This window comes from Diadema setosum, chromosome 19, assembly GCF_964275005.1.
Source record: "Diadema setosum chromosome 19, eeDiaSeto1, whole genome shotgun sequence".
Taxonomy (NCBI): domain Eukaryota; kingdom Metazoa; phylum Echinodermata; class Echinoidea; order Diadematoida; family Diadematidae; genus Diadema; species Diadema setosum.
Window position 1 is genome coordinate 32,935,041 of NC_092703.1, and position 20,871 is coordinate 32,955,911.

The window sequence follows — 20,871 nt, forward strand, 5'->3', positions numbered from 1 at the left end:
ATAAATTGTTTTGTGCATGAATAGATAGCAAATGAAAATATTGCGGCTAATCTCGTCAAATCGAAACATAATATTCACCGCATCCATTTCCCTCGATTTTCTGCCTTTTCTCACGGAGCTGGGTTGTCCGTCTATGACAGCTTTGTGTGTTTGAGCCCAATGAAAAATCCCTATTATCAGTATTAACGAGTGAAGACAAGACATAGTGCAAAATCAAGCCCCCTCGTCCTATTTTTTTCTCAGCCCATCCTATACAGGTAACATGCTTTAATGTTTAGATAGTGAATATCGGCAAAAACAACCGTAAACATATACATTTATTTATTCATTTATTTATCTATTTAGTTAGTTCGTTCGTTAGTTCGTTCGTTCGTTCGTTCGTTCGTTCGTTCGTTCGTTCGTTCGTTCGTTAGTTAGTTAATTAGTTAGTTAGTTATTAGTTTGTTAGTTACTTTTGGTGATTGTTCGTCCAAATTTAGCCATCAGGTAGAGGCAGTGAACCCTGGGACAAGTTGGGAAAATATACGAGTGTTAGGGAGGGCGAGGGATGGGCGAGGGAGGATAAAAATTTCGTTTCATGAGAATCAAGCAAGATTTTGAACACTCATTTGATTACCAGGGCAAGTTGGTGAACGAATCGAGGCCAAGGTCTGTATATCGACCATCTCTAGTCGTTAGGTCGATCGATAGCGTATGATTTTTTTTTTTTAATCATAACCACCCCTTGTCCTTTTATTATTATTATTATTATTATTGTTATTATTCACATCATTATCGTTATTGTTATTATTTTTATTATTATTATTATTATTATTATTATTATTATTATTATTATTATTATTATTATTATTATTATTATTATTATTATTATTATCATCATCATCATCAGCATCATCATCATTATCATTATCATTATCATTATTTATACAATTTCTTCACCAGACTCTTATCATGTCAGGTTGCTGTGGCAAACATACAACTTGTTATTCTGTTTCACCATCGCTATACCTCTTTAAGACTCGCACATGAATGGCAGTACTTAAGGCATGATAACCGGAAGCTTGTTTTCATTTTAATATTATCTGCTTCTCCTTATGTGAAGATCCTTGAAATCCAGACGTTAATCTGACCATGCCGCGGGATACACTGCAAAACGCCTGGCTATCGTATTCCCATTCAAGTGGTTTCGTTTAACCTGCGCAGCTTCAAAAGACCGGCATTTTCTGGCAGGAATTTCCTTGTTTTCTCGTCCATCCCATCCCCACCAGGATTATTAGCAAAGATCAGATTCCATGGTTGTACCGCTGCAGCAACAAACTTCGTTGTATTTCCACGTTCGTTGACCAATGTGCTACGTTGCCAATTTGGGTATAGTCACTTGCCCTCTGGCCCCTTCTCTCAATAATTTCATTTTACTAATTAGCTTAACCACTACCCACGCCAGACAGATTAAGCGCAAACGGACTAACATAACGAAGGTACAAATACATTGCCGCAAAATGTTTGCATAATGTGTTGCTTGAATGCGTTTCGCATACTAAACCTCTGGGACAGGGAGCAAAAAGTATAGCAACGCGCAGTTGTCTCGATTTCTATGCCACCCCCCCCCCCCCACACACACACACACATACACACATCAAAATAAACTGTCTCTTCTACATTTTACTCACTGTCACTCACAATACAATCAACGGCCGGCGCCACGTATTTATTTGTTTGTTTGTTTGTTTGTTCTCAAAAGGGGGCAGTTTGCCACTTTCGGGTTTCATCAGCTTACAAGCAAAAAAAGGCCATCAGCGCAGCTTTCTGATTCCACTTCAGGATTTTATTCAGCTGATCAGCAAGAAAAAGAAATCCATTTCTTTTTTCTGGTGCCACATCCGGGGTAAAAAAGTGTGCAAAGTGGTTACGCCCTATGTATTCCTATGTATTGTGCAAATAAGGTGGGAGGGAGTCTTGATATCTGCTGAGTATAATCAAGGGGGTACTGAAGGTTCGCCTGGATACCTCACGGTATATAATAACGATTCATCCGGGCTGAATGTGTTTACCTGTCGGCAGTGATCGGAGTTCTTTCTGGCAAGGCCTGATTTTTTTTTTTTGATTTTTTTTTTTTTTAACACTGTCACTTAATAGCTGCAGGACATCATTCATACCCTATGCTCACGGCTTGGTCCAGGGAACTGAATATCAATTTCATATCGGTTGGTGGTCTGAAATCCAACGCATTTCGGGAGAGCCCCGTGACACCGGTCACTCGTTTCATATATTTTACGATATGCACGCGATTCAGAATTCGAAAGGAAGGAAGCGCCACTTCCCCCCGACAAGGAAGTCGGAAAAACGCGGCAAACATGACCCAAATAAGAAAAGTCCCTGAATTTGGCAGCAAGTTATCGTCAAAAGTCCAGCTGTTTATAAATGAAGGCATGTGATTATACTTTCGCTTCTTAATAACAAGCTCGTCTTGGTAACGAGCCAATAAGTTAGCTCCTATAAACTGCTATTGTAGCACAACTGCGACTCTATATCGGAGTACTAAGGAGGTGTGATACATCTTTTGGCGTGTACATGCATGTATTAATGTCTGAACGACTAGTGAAACCGCGCGTTCTGTATATATTGCATTATGATGAATTAATGTCCCGAGTTTAGTCGTTATCCATTAACTCACTCCCCTGCCCAGTTTCGTGTAACAGACGAGTGTATATTCTATGAGTATAGAAGAACATTTCGTTTACCTCATCTACTTCCAAGCCGCTTTATGGATCGGCGACCTTCGAAGATTTTGCGATGTATGCAAGTCATACGTCCTTTGGGGTGTTTTCAGTCATTGATATGTACAATGTCTTATACGACCGCCAACGCTTCGTTTCAAATCACTTCAAAGAGAGAGAGATCTATGGGGGATGAAGCTCACCCCTACATCATGGCATGAAAATGACTCTTCTTTTTTTCCCCATTCACCAGAACATATCACGTGATACTTTGTTTGTTTATTCATTTCACATACTCACGAGGTGTAGTAATATGAAACGGTCCACACGGACTCATTGGTGAGACGCCGCGACAGTCGTCATAAACATAGCATCATTACCTACGTTCGAAGAATGAAGATGAATGTCATATTTCTCTCATACGGACATAACATGATCAAAATAATCTCCTCTCTCGCTTGCTATCACTGCCATCTTTATGCTCTTTATAATCATATACACCGTGTGTGATTGATCATCATAATTGTGCCTGTTTGTGTGCCTGTGTGCATTGAAGTAAACCAATGTGCCTTTACATGTCGAGACCCTGAAATGAATTGGTATAATTATACGTATTCTATTTGTGGGTGTGTGTATGTGTCTGAGGGAATGTGGAAGTGTGTGTGTGCTTGTGTGTGCGTATTCGTCGATGTCTATCCGAAACTTTGACATGAAAGAGATAAATCTTGTTGAACTTGCTGTCATAGACCGATATACCAAACAGACGTGGGTGTGGTTGAGCTCTTGCTTTGGATCTTGTATGATAATGAACAGGTGCCTTTAAAGGGCCGCGACTCGTTCGACTTGGAAGACCAAAATAATATGGCTTGAGCTTTCATCAACGAGGCTACAGGGTCCAGGGCGACGTCCGAGACGTCTTCAAACAAGATGACAACTTATTCACAAGGATGTCGTAGCGACGTCTTCATCAGTCGCGAGGACTTCTCCGAGACGTCTTCTCAGTTGCGGAGACGTCTCGTCGACGTCTCCGCACCGTCGCCGATAGGGCGCCATGGGTCTCCACAAGGTTGCGGAGACATCTCAGAGACGTCGCGGACAAAATACGTCTCCGCGACACGCGGCCGCAACTGATGGAAACGTCGCGGAGACGTCTCCGAGACTAGCTGGAGACTGGACAAGTTCCCGAAGATTCGAACATGATCGATTCTAGTCTCCAAGATGTGCCGTGGAGACGTCGCGAGACGTCGCCCCCTAGTCCCCAGACCAATGAGATACCCACTTAGGTTCGTTGCACGCGTGCCGTGAAAAACTGCCACATTATATCATCATAATCATCTACTCGTGATTATAAAGAGGAACCACGCCAGCGTTAAACCCTCACTACTTAGTCAGATAACACTTCACCGTCGGACACCAATACAAGGTTTCCGAGTGGTCCGGAAATTAGCTCTCCTTGAAGCTCGAGGGTTATGACTTCTATACAAGACATTATGAAAACATCTCTTGTATTATCTCGTCGGCAGGAAAGGAGTAGGCAAGGACTGCTGTGGACTGTGTCCCCAACTCTACAGCCTCACCAGGGAGGTGAGACACCTCTCTGGCCTATTGGACGGTCTTTGTGCATTTCTGTCGATGAAAAGAGAATTTACTTCGCGACATAGCGTTTACTTTGCGACATAACGTTTACTTTAGGAAGCAGTGCATTAAAACAACGACAGCAACAGAGGGAGAGATAGAGATCAGTCACAACCTCTAGATTTGTTCTTGGTCATTAAAGGGGTGGTAAAGTTTTGGTTGAGATGGGGCTTCAGGTATCCAGCTTCTTTGACAATAAAAGGTGGGACCCACATTTTATTTGGACCACTTTGTTTGCTTTGTTTACTTTGTTTTGTTTTTGTTTTTTGATATCTCAGCAGTTTCAAAAGCGATTTTCATCATAATAAACTTTGAATACCTCTATAATTGCATGATCTCTGACATTTCATATGTGGTTTCTAATTATCTCACAAAATGTTAAGATCTGAATACCCACCTCAACTAAAAATTATACCATCCCTTTAATTGCTAGTATCTGTCTGCGATATTCGGAGCATTACTCAATCCGACAGAGATCCGACAGAAAAAAGAAAGAAATTAGGCCTGTATAAGAATTATCGATATTAATATGTCTCCATCGTTTTGTACGATGGTCTCTGGCCTTCTTTGTATTAGCACAGTATAATGACATCGATATTTCTCGCTGGACTAGAACAAAGCGAGAGAAGACCCGTCAAGTTTATTATCACACATGTCAATCATAATACTAACAGGAAGACGATACAGTAACTACAGGTTGGAACTAGCTGAACGTCATCTTGTTATCATTCACTGCCTTGTGCTCAAGTTCATGCCCTCGGTGTAACTTCCGTCTTATGTTATTTGCGCGTTTGCCGGTAAACCTTTCTATCTTGTGTAAAGCAAAACACCGCCGTCAAGGCCGGACATGAAGTGCACTTGATGGGACCGTGGTGTGAATGGATCGTATGTCTGCTTACACATCGCGCCTTGTTACCTGGTTGAATGATCAGTGAGTGTTGCAAACTCGAATACCTGCATTGGTCATCGTTTTATAAAGCTGCCCAGTCTGTTCACTTTCTTCTCACTGTGTTCTTTTCCTTCGTTTGTTTCCCGCCCAGATAATATTCCGTTGTGCCGACCCGGCTGACTGTGATCAGTGGATCGACGTCATCAATGACGTCATGAACGGCAAGATCAGCTGCAGGGTTGCGGAGGTAAGATTCTTCGCCGAGATTATACAACATGACAATCAAATGTATTCTACGAATGTATCAATGTGTGCTTTTGCATGTAGGATGTAGAACTTGGTATGTTTCTTTTCTTTGCGTTTCTCGTTTAGCATGCCGGGCTCAGTAGACGGCTTAAATGCCAACTTCGCATATTCATAAAGTTATGCATCAAAGCGTGTATAATGTTACCGTTTTTGCGAGTCTAAAAAAAAGTAAAACAGTACAAAAACTGTCTTCAGTGCCAATTGGGGATGAACGTGTATAACAAGGGCCTTCAATGTAAATACGAAAAATCTACTATTACATGACTACAATCAGACAGCGTTGCCTTCTTTATAATCGTGAATTTATTCTAATACCAATGAATTTGTCACCGTAGTTGCCATTGGTAACTGCACTGCGTAAGAGACAATGGTATTTTAGGACACATGTTCTACTTCAGATATGCGTAGAAAGAGAGCGGAACTGTTTGCACCAACGGCGATCAGACGTAATACATGGAGTTCGTAAACCTTCCCAGAACTCAGGACCAGTTTTGAAGGAGCAACGTCTCCACCACCACCGCTTTGACACAATGATTATGATATGATCTTGTTGGAGAACATTGTTGAGTGGAGAAATCATCGTTCGACCAAGGGGTACTAGGCGAGCTACCTCCTTGGTTCGACACGCTGAAAGGACGTATATACACATACGTGATGAATTTGCGGGCTGCAGGGTTTCATCATTCTTCAGTTACGTCTTGTTATGTAATGAGACTAGGAATCGCTCCGACAGAGGATAATTAACAAGTTCTTTATGGAGCATCCTCGGAGGGCCCATAGGACTGCAAGGACTTTTACCTTTTCATTATTCTAATATAATGATTTCTCGTCTTGATTCATTAAACTCTGCAAAACTTAACAAGCAAACGACTGAAAAAAGTGAATGCGCAGGTGAGAGTGTGTGAGTGGAGATGCAGCGAACTCTAGGGTATACCTACAATGGTGCAATATGCCCAAGGCGAAGCCGAGTACATATTGCACGACATTGTGAATACAGTATCTGAGAGTGTGCTGCATCTTGTAGTAACGTCACGAACTTCAACTTGTGCGTCATTTTTTTTTTTTGGGTAAAATATGACTATGATGTCAGCTGGTAAATCTTTGTTTTTCAATGCAATGGGGCCGCTCTCAGTGGATCAAAGCGATTGTTTGGGTTCGTGCCGCGCACACACAGGTAGCTCCACAGAGCAATCGGTAATCGGTAATCTCCTCCTCCTCCTCCTCCTTCTATTTCTTCTTCTTCTTCTTCTTCTTCTTCTTCTTCTTCTTCTTCTTCTTTTGCACACTTTGCACACATTTTGCACTCCCGTGCATTAGCCAATAAAAATGAATAAAAAGAGCAGCATGACTCATTTCAGACCTTCTGTTTGGATACATTCCACCAGTTTTATAATCACCTGCATCATTGACTCAATTTTAGATATCGGAGCGCTAGAACTATTTCTAGCAATATGACGAGAACGTATTTGGATTCGGCTTCCAATGGCCAATAAACGGGTAATCACTTTGACTCGTAACACAATGTGAATGACTTGATATCACTGCGCATAAATGTTATATGTATTTATATGTTTTACTTCATATGCAAAGTAAACAATATATCAACAATTGATCAAGATAAATGGGTCATCCCGCTCCACAAAAATGTCAACGAAAAATGAAACGTATAAAGGCCTGGTGCAACATTTAAAACCACAGCTGATACAGGTCTTGAGATTTAACCGTTTCTGTGTCAGGGAATTATGACAGTTTGTACAATGCTAGGGTATTTTCTGTGCTAATCGACGCTCAAAGCACACAAAAGGTTAAAGTCGTCTGCTCTGGCATTCACACTTCCCTTGACAGCGTGGCGCGTCCCCCGTTCATTGAAAAATTGTCATTATCTCATTTTCATAATCCACCTACAGTGAAGTGTACGCGCTCCAAAATTGCCTGCCGCTTCGCACGAGCCCAGCGCTATGTTTGCTCAAGACCCCGTGGGAAAAGAAATTTAAGTTAGTCTCTGTCGCGGCCTCCACATGAAAACAATTCGTGTAGAGTGAAGGTATGGGTGGGGCGTGCGTGGAAAATATGGGTCGAGTTTGTATCAGGAAATGACAACTGATTTTTATTTTTTTTTTTAAAAGAGAGAAAAGAAACGCACTCTGGAATTAGTAGGGATGAATTTCAGCATATTCTATGGTGAAATGCGCATCAATTTATTATCCTTTCACTCTGAGGTACGAAAGAAACTACATAACGTGTGTAGCTGAGTTGATTTTCTCTGTCGCTCAAAATAGTATTAGATTATCATTTCACTTGTCTGATAAGGCGTAGACTAATCACTGGTCGCATCCGTCAAACGGGACTGGGATGCCGCGATTAATTGATTGCGAGAAGGTTGTGGCGAAGGCGCTGGGCGCTGTCAGGCGATGGGAAGGTAACGGTCAAGGGTAAACACTGCGCCTCGAGAAAATGCCACCGCTTCGACGGTCGATGAAATAATTTACTCCTCGCCTCATCCCAGTCTCCGTCTTCTCATCCCTTCTACTCCTACCATCATCCTCTCAATCTCTCTCTCTGTCTCTCCATCTCCTCCTCCTCCTCCTCCTCCTTTCCCCTTCCGCCCTCCGTTTGCATCATCTTTTCTTCCTTGTTCTTCTTTTTTCCTTCTTCTTCTCTTCCTCCTCTCCCGTGTTCATCCTATAATCTTGATTGTTGTTACCATTTTATTCTCATCATAATCATTGGTATCAGTATTTTGATTTGGTTTGATTGGATTTGATTTGATTTGATTTCTGCATTCCTTTTTTCGTATGTGAATAAAACACAGTCAACTGAACATAGGAGCCTATAGCTGTAGGTAATGTTTTGAAAGTAACAGGGGATATATTGGTAACAGGATGTATAAATGATTAACTTATAATAATTATGCAGCATCATTTTAATAGCATTTTTCAGACCTTTTTTTTCATTGTCATTATCACTTCCATTATTATTACTATCCATACTATCACTACTGGTCACTATCATTATCAAGGTCATCTTACTATTCATTAATGCAGCAAGACTCATAGTTATTATGATTAACACTCACTTTACTTATACGTACCGTGTTGCCACCGGGACTGGAGTGAATTAAACTTGTTAGTTACTGAAAGTAATACTGACTACTAATAGCTACTGAAATAGGCGGTATAGTTTGTGTGTAAATCGTTATACAGTCATGGTGACAGTCCTCGGTCTTTCTTCGCATCACATTGCACATTCCCTCGCATTGCCCTGCGAAATAAGCTGTATTAACATTGTTTTGTTTTCCATAATACTATATCAAAGTCGGGTATGATCATAAGAAATCGATGTGTGTTTTCAGAGTACGGCGCAGTAAATCTTACTTTTTAAAGTCAGTTTATTGAATTAAATCTCATGGAAGAGATCGTGACAGTTGCAAAATTGATATTTAGATAAAAATGACTTAATATGAATTTGTCTTAATTCATTCAACCCATCTATATAGTTTCATGGTCTTTTTTTCCTCGTTGCTCTCTCGCTCCTCCCCATCCTCTTTTTCTTTCAGCCACAAGTGAATTTCCTTCAAAAATCTCATTCATCACATCCTGTCAAGACACGAGGATGAAGTTTACTCACTAATTTTACTCACTAATTCATCCTCATTGAGCACAGTGTAGATACGTGGGCCATCAGTCAATTTCGTATACGCCTCCAAGATTTTGGCTGACTCGTAAAAACTCCGTCTTTTTCTCTCGTCCAATCAATCTTATTTTTAATTACTTGACAAACGCCAATTGCTGGTCATCTAAGTAAGAAATCACCATCACCCATTTTGGGCCATAACTCCACTAGCTACACGCATCTCACAGATTGATTAAAACGCAACGACATGATTAGCTTTAACGAATTTGTCTTATACTGGAGTATATAGCCTTAGTTTGTACCAAGAAAAGTCAATTTTTAATGAAATTCGCCACATTTGTAGTGAGAAATGTGTCCACGCACAATGAGCATTCAATGCGTATACCTTGCAAAAGCAGATTGTGTTCTATGGTACTGTTTGGAAAGAATGAAGTGCATGGCTGTGACCACTATAATCAATTTTCTAAAATTGAAGACCGAGATTCCTGAATCCCATTTTTTAAACGTGTCTCGTATCAAATTAAAAAAAAAAATGAATGAAAATGCACAAATGCTATATTTCGCGTAAATCCATCAGTAAAATAAAGGATTATCAACAGGTAAGGCACTGAAAATGTTTCGCTTGCATGAATAAAAAAAATCTCCGGTAGAAAGAAAGGTAGACGGATGGGCGAACAGGTTGATACAAAAGAGCATGTGCTAAATAAATTGACAGCATGATTTAGTAATGATAAAGCTGATAGGTTTATTGAGCGACAGATCCCGAAATGGGAAGAGAAGGGCATGGAAGAAGAAAAAAAAAAGGTGACGATTGACACAAGGAAACGGAACAAATCTTCGGGGAGAGGAAGAGAATGACACAAGGGAAGAAATGACACACAGAAGAATGTGCAAGAGGAAGAAGGAAGGACGTGTAAAAAAAACAAGGAAAGGAGGAATGGAGGATAACGAAAAAGAAAGGAGATGTGGTTGGCATTCAGAAGTCAATCATATCTTACAAATTTTAAGGGAAAACTTTTTCGCTGTAGGAGGTGGTGTATGGAACCAAAGGGACACGTTGGAATGGTGTTCTCTCAAACCTCATAAAAATACCTCCCCATTCGTGGAGATAACCTGGGAGGTGGGAGCGAGGGATTCCTGAGAAAACGGACGTCATGAATATTGACGTGGATGCTCTGAAGTATACGGGATCTTATGTGCGTGCGTGTGGGTGTGCGTGCGTGTGTTGTGTGTGCAGCGTTTAAGGGCTCTCCCCTGTAAATATAATGGAATATCCCTGTCCGCATCACACAATCGTCCCAAAGATACTAAAATAATTGAAGAAAAATATGATTAAAAATCAGAAATGCAGTTTGGCATAAATCTGAATACCTGCAGAAATTGAGTATGAATTCCTCGACAAACTGCATTTTGGTTGGAAGATGAAAGCTTTTTTCATGGAATTTGAAGGGACTACACTTGATTGGGTGCATGTACAGATAACGTGATTTTTTTTTTAAAGGACAAGTTCACCTTCATAAACATATGGATTGAGAGAATGTTGCAATATTAGCAGAACACATCATTGAAAGTTTGAGGAAAATCGGACAATCCGTTCAAAAGTTATGAATTTTTGAAGTTTTAATGTAGTAACCACTGGATGAGAAGACTACTGCATTGTATGAATAACTTAGATGTCACATGCGTACAACAAATATAAGGAAAATACAAAGAGAATTTCACAAAATTTCATCTTTTGAAAAAAGTACACATTCCCTTGACTCGTTACCGACATTTGTTAGGGGTAATATCATTCCCTCTGCCTTTAGAAAGAGGCAAGTCAAGTGCTCTTTTATTATGCGAAAAAAAAGTTAAAATATGCTGAATTTTCTTTACATTTTCTTTATACTGTTGTACGCATATCAATCACAAGCTGTAGTAGTCTCCTCATCCAGCGGTTCCAACACAAAAATTTTAAAAATTCATAACTTTTGCATCGATTGTCCAATTTTCCTCAAACTTTCACTGATGTGTTCTACTAATATTGCTGCATTCTCTCAATCCTTATGTTTATGAAGGTGAACTTGTCCTTTAAGTAAAAAGAACTCGTTAAAAGTCTGACTTTGCGAACCTTTGGAGAGAGTTTGAGCTGAAGAACCCCCCTTGGAAATTTGATGGATGAAAGGGTATATCTCATTTTTTTCAGGTTACCAAAGATGAAACACCTCATTTCTCCCAGCTATTTTACAGAGTTTTTTGAATTTTGGATTTTAGCACGCGTCTCTCTGATATGGGGAAATATTTACCCGTGTGAGCCCTTTACGGCATTCTGTTTCATCTGCGTTATCTGCAAACACAGTGAGTCACTGCGAGATACTACGTATATGAGTGTGTGTCACACTGTGAGAAAGAAAGCGCATGGGAAGAGAAATTGGATGACAGGAGAAGAGACTAAGAGAAAGCAAGGAGAAACCGAGAGGGAGAGCGGGGCACTCATTCCAAACCAAATCGGGGGCTTTTTCACGCGGTTGTTTTATCCCGCGCTTTTATTGGCTAAATGGATGACCGCTCTTGTTTATAGAAAAGCGAGATGGGTAAAATTGCCTTTGATTATAATAGAGGTTATGGAATGGCGCCCGGGAAAAAAAAAAAATCTGCCCAAGTTGGATTTCGCGATAAGGAATATGTTTATCGCAATTGTCGGGCAAACGAAGATTGCCATCGCTTTTCATGTCAGCAAGACTCAGAATCGGCATTAGTAATTTTCATTGCGTTGATGTCGCTGCAGGAGGCGGAGAGGAGTCTTCTTCTTGGCCTCCCTGGGCATATTGCGCCCTCACCGGGGTATCCCCAGGGAGGTGGAAGCGTTCCACCTCTCTGGTATCCCGCAGCATATTGTTCATTCGTCTGGCTGCTGTTTATTTCTAAGGAATTACTTCCAATTTCATCTGCGGCCTATATTTCAGACAAGAATTTCAGATTTCTTCTTCTCCTGTGGTACCTTTAAGTGTCATGGAGTATTTCTATAAAGTTAATCGTTTATTCCAAGGTCAACATATATTTTTTTTTCTCTCTGAGGGGCCCTCATTCTACAAGCTTTGTCTTTTTAGTGGGTCCCTCCATTTTTCGAATTTTGCATACTGTTTAGTTACTTCTAATCACTTGAGTTCTATGATAGTGTATAATTATTGTAAGGTGGTACATTCTTTTCATGTTACATAGTTAATTGAATTGAATTGAAATAATGCCCCATCTTGGGGTGTTAGCAATGCTAGAAAAATCACTAAACAAACAAACAAAATAGACAAGAAAAGTGTTTATCGATTTAAGGCCAAAACTATATTCTTAGTGCGTCGCTGTAAAAGGAACAAGATATTTAAAGAACAGAATTAAAAAAAAAAAACAAACGATGAAAGGTTGGATAAGGGCTATTAATATTGATGATGAATGTCCGACCACTGAAAGTACAGTCGAGTTGAAATCAATTATTTGCACGGTTTATTTTGGCATCAGAGTGCTTTGCATCAGTGGCAACTGCACATTATTTTTACATCCGCGTTTAAACGCACCGCTAAGATATTAAAAAATAGCCAAATTCACTTGGCGATGCTCCATTCATTAATGTAATTATTGTATTCCTGGAAATTTTCGTCGGGATCTCGAAAGAAAAACGTTTCCTTCTGCGACCATCCGACTCGGAATTTTATCAAAGCATTCATGTCATAGCTATTATGTTTTAAGCATGAATGATAATTGATGCAATGTACCAATATTTCTTATACATGTTATAGCAGTCTTACAACTTTCGGAGACGAGAATATAGGTTATTGATAGTCAGCAGTTTGTTCTGCTGTTCTTGAAATAGGACGTAGATTTGTCTCAAATTGACAAAATGTCCTAGAAAGCAATATTCTTACACGGTTGTAAGATCGAGAGGCTGTGCAAACCTGTATATTACTCTAATGAGATGTACACTGTAATTCATTTTCACTCCTGCAATTCACACCACGTGTCAGTAGTGTGGATTGTAATTAATGCAAATTCACTGTCTTCTTCGCCTGTGGTATAAACGTTTCATTCATTTACAGTCACCATCCTCATGCTGTAATAATACGTGAGTGCATTTTACCTTCTCAATCGTCGTAACGTGTCATTAAAGCGTCGATGATGAGGTAACTCATCTTTTTTTTTTTCTTCTTCTAGTTTGACGACGTGGTCGTGTCCACGGAAGCGCTGACGCATCTCGGGAAGGCGAGGCCGAAGCACCAGGGCAGACGACCCCCGGCGAAGAGGGCAAAGCCGCGGGTAAGTCTCAAAGGAGATGCCTACCTCACCAGAGAGAGTTGTTCTTCATGAAACAACAACAACAACAACAACAACAACTTCATCATCATCATCAACAACTACAACAACAACGTCATCATCAACAAATCCAACAACAACAACGAAAAATTGGAGGAAAAGTTTATTCAGATATTAATTTGACTGACTTTACTCTTTACAAATATACAACAAATATGGTGCCCGCGATGATTTAATATTATGACACTAACTCAATCACGGGGTGTTGCTGTGGTACCCTTAGTGACCGTCTTGCTCATGTGACTTCATGAGAATTCTTCTTCTTTGACAAACTTCTTCATTATTTTTATTATGGCTAAGTCTGTCACTTTGGGTGACGGTATAATGGACGATGTCAAATAGTATTTCCAAGGTCATACATTTTGTCTGTTTTTGCACCGAAGTTTGTGGGTATTTTTTCCTTCCATTCCTAAAATTTAAAATGACTGTTTGAGCTTGACTACTTGTCACCATACGTTCTGATAGCATTCTGGTGTTGCTGTTGTTGTTGTTTTTTCCCTATCTTTTCCCATTTAAACATTACTATGCAGGGGTCAATATTCAGTAACACACACTTGTGAAATCATTCTTTTCTTCATTTTGTCAGGATGAAATATTTGTTATAGGTAAAATTATTAGGAAAGCAGGGGAAGAGAAACTGATTATCAAGGAACGCTCAATTTCTTCAATTTGTCTTGAGGCACTTTATCAAAATCAGCGTAGGATCACTTTACGACAATGATGTTCGATAATTATTGAAGCACGCCCTCAACTGACCGTCACACAAGTTGAAAGGCGACTGTGAGATCATTATTAGTCATGCAACATGTTCAAAGTTTAAGTGTACTTTCCCTCTCTATTGATAACGGTCACCACGCAATGCGCCTAGTCATAGGTATTAGTATAGTTACTGATGAAGGAGTCAATATTTCGCAGCGGTCTTGACCGCGCATGCGCGCCTCTGTCCGAGATGATAATGTAGTGATAATGTCCTGCGTTTGGTGACCTGCGGCTAGACCCTGTATGCTGATAATTTGGTACGATCAACTACTCGGCTTATGTGAGCGTTTTCGAATGGTAGCCGCCAATCTGCATTTAGATTTCACTATATTGAGTAATTACGCTTTGCTTACAGTGCCCAGGCAAGCAGAGTAAACTTCATTTTCGCCATGCGTGCTCACCCGATTAATCGCGTGAGGTATTCTGGCCCGCACGATCACCGATCTCTCACTTCTACCGAGGCAAAATCAAGGATATCAAATGAGAGGGGACATAGTTAATTTGGTTCGTGGTCGGTGTTTAATAATATGCGTTTTTTCGCACATGGTTAAAAGTATATGCGTGAGCACGTGGATCTCAGATCCTCATTGTCAGTTTTACACTGGCGAACATTCTGACTTATACCTTACCTATATACTCACATTCTGATAAACAATAATTTGACGTAAATGACACTTGTCTTTACCACCAAGTTAGAATGAAAACATTGCATACGTCACAGAGGTTACGTAATCTTCGTCGTCTGTATTTTCTGAGCTATTGAGTGTCAACATAAATCAGTGTTTCAGTATACTTTGCCTGGATATTTGAATTCATATTATCAGATTTTTTTTTATATCATCCATCATACCAAAAAACATCATTGAAGACCTGGCTACACAATATTGACAGATAGGTGTTATAACTAGCATATCAAGAGAAAACACGGCTACTAACATCAGCATCACACTATATCAAATAAATGAACTTATTTTAAGAAAAAAAAACAGATTGTTGATATCTCGTTCATATCACTATAATTACTCCGTCCTTCACCTTTTCAACAACGAGCTGAAACGAAAGCACGTCTGTTCACTCCCTTTAGCAATCCATTGCTACACGTCCGAGTTTGACGTGAACTTATAGTTTTTCTGGACCTGGAAACACTTTCAGTTATACTTAAAACCACGCAGGATTAGCCTAAATCCAGCTTGAGCCTGACTCAAGGTCTGAACCAGATAGTGTCGTCGGTAGTCGGAGAAGCTTTACACATAATAATATCTCGCCTTTAGCCAGATAACCGAATAATAATCAAGAGGAATTTCATATCGACAACCTATAGTGTTGCTTTCTCAGATTACAGTAGATTGGTTTACCAGTTATCAAAACTTGATGCATACAGTGTATTTTTCTTTCTCAGATATTACTCATAACAACCCAAAGTTTGCCTTCAGCTGATCCTTGCAAGCAATTAAACATGGATCAATTTTTTTCACCCAGTCTGTAACACTGTGCGTGTTATTCAACGGTTCTGGTGTTATTAATGTATTTGTAAACCGGCATACTACCCTCATTGCAATGGAAGCGACTCCCGATTAACTTTGATGTCTACTTTTGAGAATGAGGTTTACATCTGTTTGTTGTGTGGCTATACCAATGGTTTCTGTCATTGCGACTATTATTTACCAAAGTACACTCCTCAAAAACTCCCTGTATACCAACAAGACACTACATTTATGTGTTGTTCCTATTAAATTGTTTTTTTCATCCGATCGTGCGTTTATCGCAACAGTGATTGTCATTTTCCTTCCATCTGACGTCATACAGGTGACCACGCCCACGACAGAGATACAATCGTCTGGGCCTGGGGAGGATGCGGATTCTGGGGTGGGTGCGTCGTCGGAGCTCCTAGCAACCCAAGCCACGGTGAGTGAATCTTCCTATTCTGCGTGCATTCCACGTGTCATGAAACGGTTCCGGTATAGCAAGTGTCAACGTTATTGGTCATGCTGCGTGGAATGTTGCGATTTATGTCACGTTCATCCACGGAAGTTCAAGAGATGGAGTCACAGCAGTCTCTTTGATCCCAATGTTTGATGCCGTCACTTCAAAATATTTGAAGAATGTGCCAAACTGGAGCTGCCCGCAGATAGGAAGACGATATTGATTCATGTGTCATTGCATAATGACCAACCACTCTCTTTATGATGGAGTTACTTTAAAAGATGAGCGGTAGCTGGTACATACGCGTAAAAGATTGATAACATAAAAATCCAAATTACTAGCATTTATATGTCTTTACACCAATCTGACAAATAAATGAATATAAACTATATCTGAATATGATAACATATCAGTTTCATTTGTCTAAAGTGATCGGAAAAATTATAATATCGGTTTTCCAGTGAGGGTACAGTTTTAACTATTTTCACAACAAGCAGCTCAGATTCATATTTTTGCACATATTTCTGTATGGGATTTACGTTTGTTTCATATACGCTATATCATCAGGTAAATTTAATTTCATTAAATAAATATAGTAGCAAAATTATAGCCGACATTATGTTAGCATTCAAAACAAATTTTCAGATTGCTCAGAAAGACGGCAGCATCGAACCCCAATCATCAAAGCACAAATGCACCTGTGGAATTGTTTTGTGCATCGATAGAAAACTTACAACTGTTTGAATAATTACAGCCAGTTGAAACTCCATCTCTTCAACCTCCTTGGTTTATCGCAAGTGAACGGAACACAACACAAGCAAAAAATAATGCAAATATTAGTATACTGCCGCTTAGTTCTGTAAAAACACGCACACACCTACCTTCTCCGTTCTCTCATTCGCTCTTCTAAAAAACACGAATTTTCCATTCATGGAAAATAGTATGCCGTCGTAATGGTTTTCAATCCTCAGAAGTGTGAAGAAAATCAAATTGAGAATACTGGTTGTGTGATCCACACAAACTTCAGTGATTCCTGGAGACCAATATTCTCTGAGCGTAGCGCTTTACTTTTATCATATTCGACGCTGGGCAAACTGTCAAGACACCAACATTATTGAACAAACCCACCTCATAACCATGACATCATTATCTGTGAAAGGTCCTGGCATTCGGTTGCTAATAGGGTTTGTTGTGAAAGGCTGTAATTATTACTCATTATGTATGATATCCAGAAAGTTATAAAGTATCTCATTATGATCTCTGTTTTGTTTCTCTAGATCAACAAGGTGGACGATATCGAGGTAGACGATGGAAATCTTGACGCGACGTCACCACCCCAAGAGCCCCAGACGACCCCGGTTATACAGGTGTCTCCGAGCGACAATGTGATGGACATTGACGAAGATGGCGCCGTCCAGAAACCCGACAAGATGTCCGCCCTGCAGAGACTCAGGCGGAAGAAAAAAGACGGAGGCGAAGGGAAGACGCCCAAAGCAGAGAAAACTTCCTCGCTGATGTCTCGTCTTGGTGCCCGAATTTCGCGCGCTTTTACCAGTAGTCCCGTGACCACTTCAGGTCAGACGACCGAACCCGACGCAGGGAAAAAGGTGGAGAAAATTCCCGCCGATACGGCAGACAGCGGAACGAAGTCAGGTGACTCTGATGTCGGAAGTGACGTCGAGGCCAAATCTCCCAGTCCTCAGGAGCCAGTTGTGGAGGTGTCAACCGAAACCAAAGAGGGCCACGGGATGGTCATCAAAGAGCTCATGAAATCAGACGCTCTGCAGGCAGCCATCCGAAAAAGGAAAGGGGCCAGTGACGAAGATTTAACGAAGGATGCCGAAGAATCACGATCCCGACGAGACTCGGCGAAGAGCACCGAAAAGGCCGAGGAAAGTACTCCTTCGGCATCGGAGGCTGCCAAGGAACGACCAATTGAACAAGCCACAGACAAAACAAAGGACGAAGATAAACGTGAAACAAAGGGTGAAACAAAAGAAGGAGTGAAAGATGATACAAAAGACATAGCGAAAGGAGGAATGGTGGATGATCCAAAAGAAAAAGCGAAAGAAGATGTGAAGGATAATACACAAGAAGAAGCAAAAGAAGGAGTGAAAGACAATGCTAAAGATATATCAAACACGTCAAAAGACGAAATAAAGGGTGATGCAAAAGAAGAAGCAAAAGAAGGTGTAGAGGGTGACACCAAAGACCAAGCAAAGGATGATATTAGGAGTGAAGATTCCGAAGCGTCACCAAGGCCCGGTGATTCTGCAGAGGTTGAGAGCAAAACCGATGAGGCAGTGGCGGCCTGTGAGGGAGACAGTATCCCAGACCAAAAAGACCAGCCTGATGGCGATAGTGCAAACAAGGAAACAAAAGAACAGTGCCCGTCAGATACACCTCAGCCGGCGGATGAGAGTGGAGAGAAGGAAAAGGAATGTGTAAGTGGTGACGAATCCGCGAAGGGGGCGGAGAAGGAGGATCATGAATGCCGAGAGGGGTCGGTGGTTGCTAATGGTGACGGGGATGTGCAATCAGCCGACAGCTCCGCGGGAGAGCGTGAGGAGGAAGCAGAGGATAAGAAGGCAGAGGGTGGAGGTGCATCGACTGTAGAACTCGCAGAGGAGACACAGGCCGACAGCGAACAGGTGAAAGGTGATGGAGAAAGCAAAATCAGTGCAAACCAGGAAAAAGAAATGAAGAACGTGGAGAGGGACAAAGAACACGACCAGGAGCCTGTGCTGACTAACGGGGAGGTGACTGATGGAGATAAGATAGAGTCGTAGTTTTAAAATGTCACTTTTGTATCGCCAAATTATTGTCACGTACATCAAGATTTTTTATTATCAGATTAATTGATAACAAATTATTCTAAACCTTCTTTCGTATGTCAATACAAGTGATAAGGTACGGTTAGGTATTTATTTAAGCATGTCGTGCCGTGTGGCACTAGTACTAAAACGCAGTCGTATTACGATTTTGGAATGATGCATTTAATCAGAAGTGCACGGGTTTGAACAATCCATCCATGTGTTTCACTGTTTTGTTCTTTTCGTGCTATTGCTACCGTACTACGGCACCATATTATTATCACGTTTACTTCACATCATATTTTCCAGTCACGTCCAACAGAATTTTTAAGCAAAGCCTTGACATTAGATGATCGTGGCGTGGTTCCACTCCAAAGGAATTACGCTCCACTTGCACCTCCAAATAACTTTTGCCAAAGGCAGTTGATGAAGTGTGCAGTGGCTCAATTTAGTCCAACAAGACGAGTGGGAATGTTAGCACAAGGACTTACGATTGTTCCTTGAAATTCTAATTTTTTAATCGCTCGAATACCAATAGAATGGTGCTGACTGTGTGGTAAAAGAAAAAAAAAAAACCCGCAAAGTCTAAAAAGCTGGACGCATGTGAATTCTGTTGAATTATTGAACATAGTGTGCATCTACATATAACACAGGCCTGTTACTATGGGGGAGGTGTGACCCCTCCTTATTAAATTACACCTAAATGCAACTAGTGCTTGATTTTCAGATCGAAATAAAGTATGTCAAAATTTCGGCCACCGGGCCGGGAGGAGGAATGCGTCCTCCCTGACCCCACGGTTGGTAGCTTCACTCCTTCAAAAGGTCTTTCTCTTTCTAGCCTAGTATTGCACCCCTAGTAAACTTTTAGTAATGGGCTTACAACACTATACTGCATAGAAGAGGCAATTCAAAAAGCATGTTCTTGTATCTTACAACATGTTTGTTGCTCAGCTAGTGTCAAGCTCACAGGCGCAGACGCCATCGAATGTGAAAACCTACTCATCTTGCCTAATTCGCATGCTGTATTTAACAGCATACCGTCGATGTTGGCGCATTTTTCTCAAGCTTTCATAGACATGAATGTGGTTAATATTCCCGTATGGATGGAATGTAAGAATGTCATTATGAAGGAAATACGAGCAGTGCAGCTGGCTTAGTGTGACATCACGTCTTCATATTGCATTTTTCCCCACGTCCCATTCCCACAATGCACCAGTTTCGCTTGCACTCTGACCTCTGTGCAGAGTATATCATAGCTGCCCGGTGTGTATAAAGTAAAATACAAAACACATCGTGAGATTACCTGTCATTGTGGCACGTCGTCGCTAGGACACATTGCCGATAATTTTATGATCTGGGGCACATTGCATGGGCATGGAATCGTGTGCCATTCTTGGTAGCGCAGACTTCCTTTGAAGATTTTTACGCGCGTTTCACCGAATGCAGTCGCAGAAATTACTGTAATGTAACCTAGATGGGATTATATTGTAACATATGTAACAGGTTTTATAACGTTGAGTAGGTAATTTTGACATCATCTTTTTTTTCAGCTTTGAAAAAATTATCTTTTTCATGTCACCCTCTTGAGATAAAGCAGATATGCCGATAAGAATACATGAGAAGGACATCGCTTCGGTATCAGCATTTCAACAAACCAAGGAATAAAAGGACGCAAGTAATGGAGATGATTAAAAGAAAACACAACTCTTTCTCTAGGGCCTACTCTTAGGCCCACGTGCTCGTATAGGGGTAGTGATAGTCTTCGATGCCGCTATAGGGTTAATGCAATTTTAACGCTGTGGATTATGGCAACCAGACACCAGCTATTGACTGGTTCGTTGTTTATTTCTTTCTT

The 20,871-nt window shown here is 40.7% G+C and overlaps 1 protein-coding gene across 1 annotated transcript in view; it reads left to right on the forward strand.

Moving 5' to 3' along the window:
• Positions 1 to 19,582, forward strand: part of LOC140242784 (uncharacterized) — a 32,004-nt gene extending 12,422 nt beyond the window's left edge. Inside the window, exons 3-6 of the mRNA XM_072322543.1 lie at positions 5,393 to 5,488; positions 13,363 to 13,464; positions 16,087 to 16,185; positions 17,481 to 19,582. Coding sequence (XP_072178644.1) covers positions 5,393 to 5,488; positions 13,363 to 13,464; positions 16,087 to 16,185; positions 17,481 to 18,992 — 1,809 coding nt within the window. The 3' untranslated portion in view covers positions 18,993 to 19,582. The remainder of the gene's footprint in view (positions 1 to 5,392; positions 5,489 to 13,362; positions 13,465 to 16,086; positions 16,186 to 17,480) is intronic.
• The last annotated feature ends 1,289 nt before the right edge of the window (positions 19,583 to 20,871 follow it).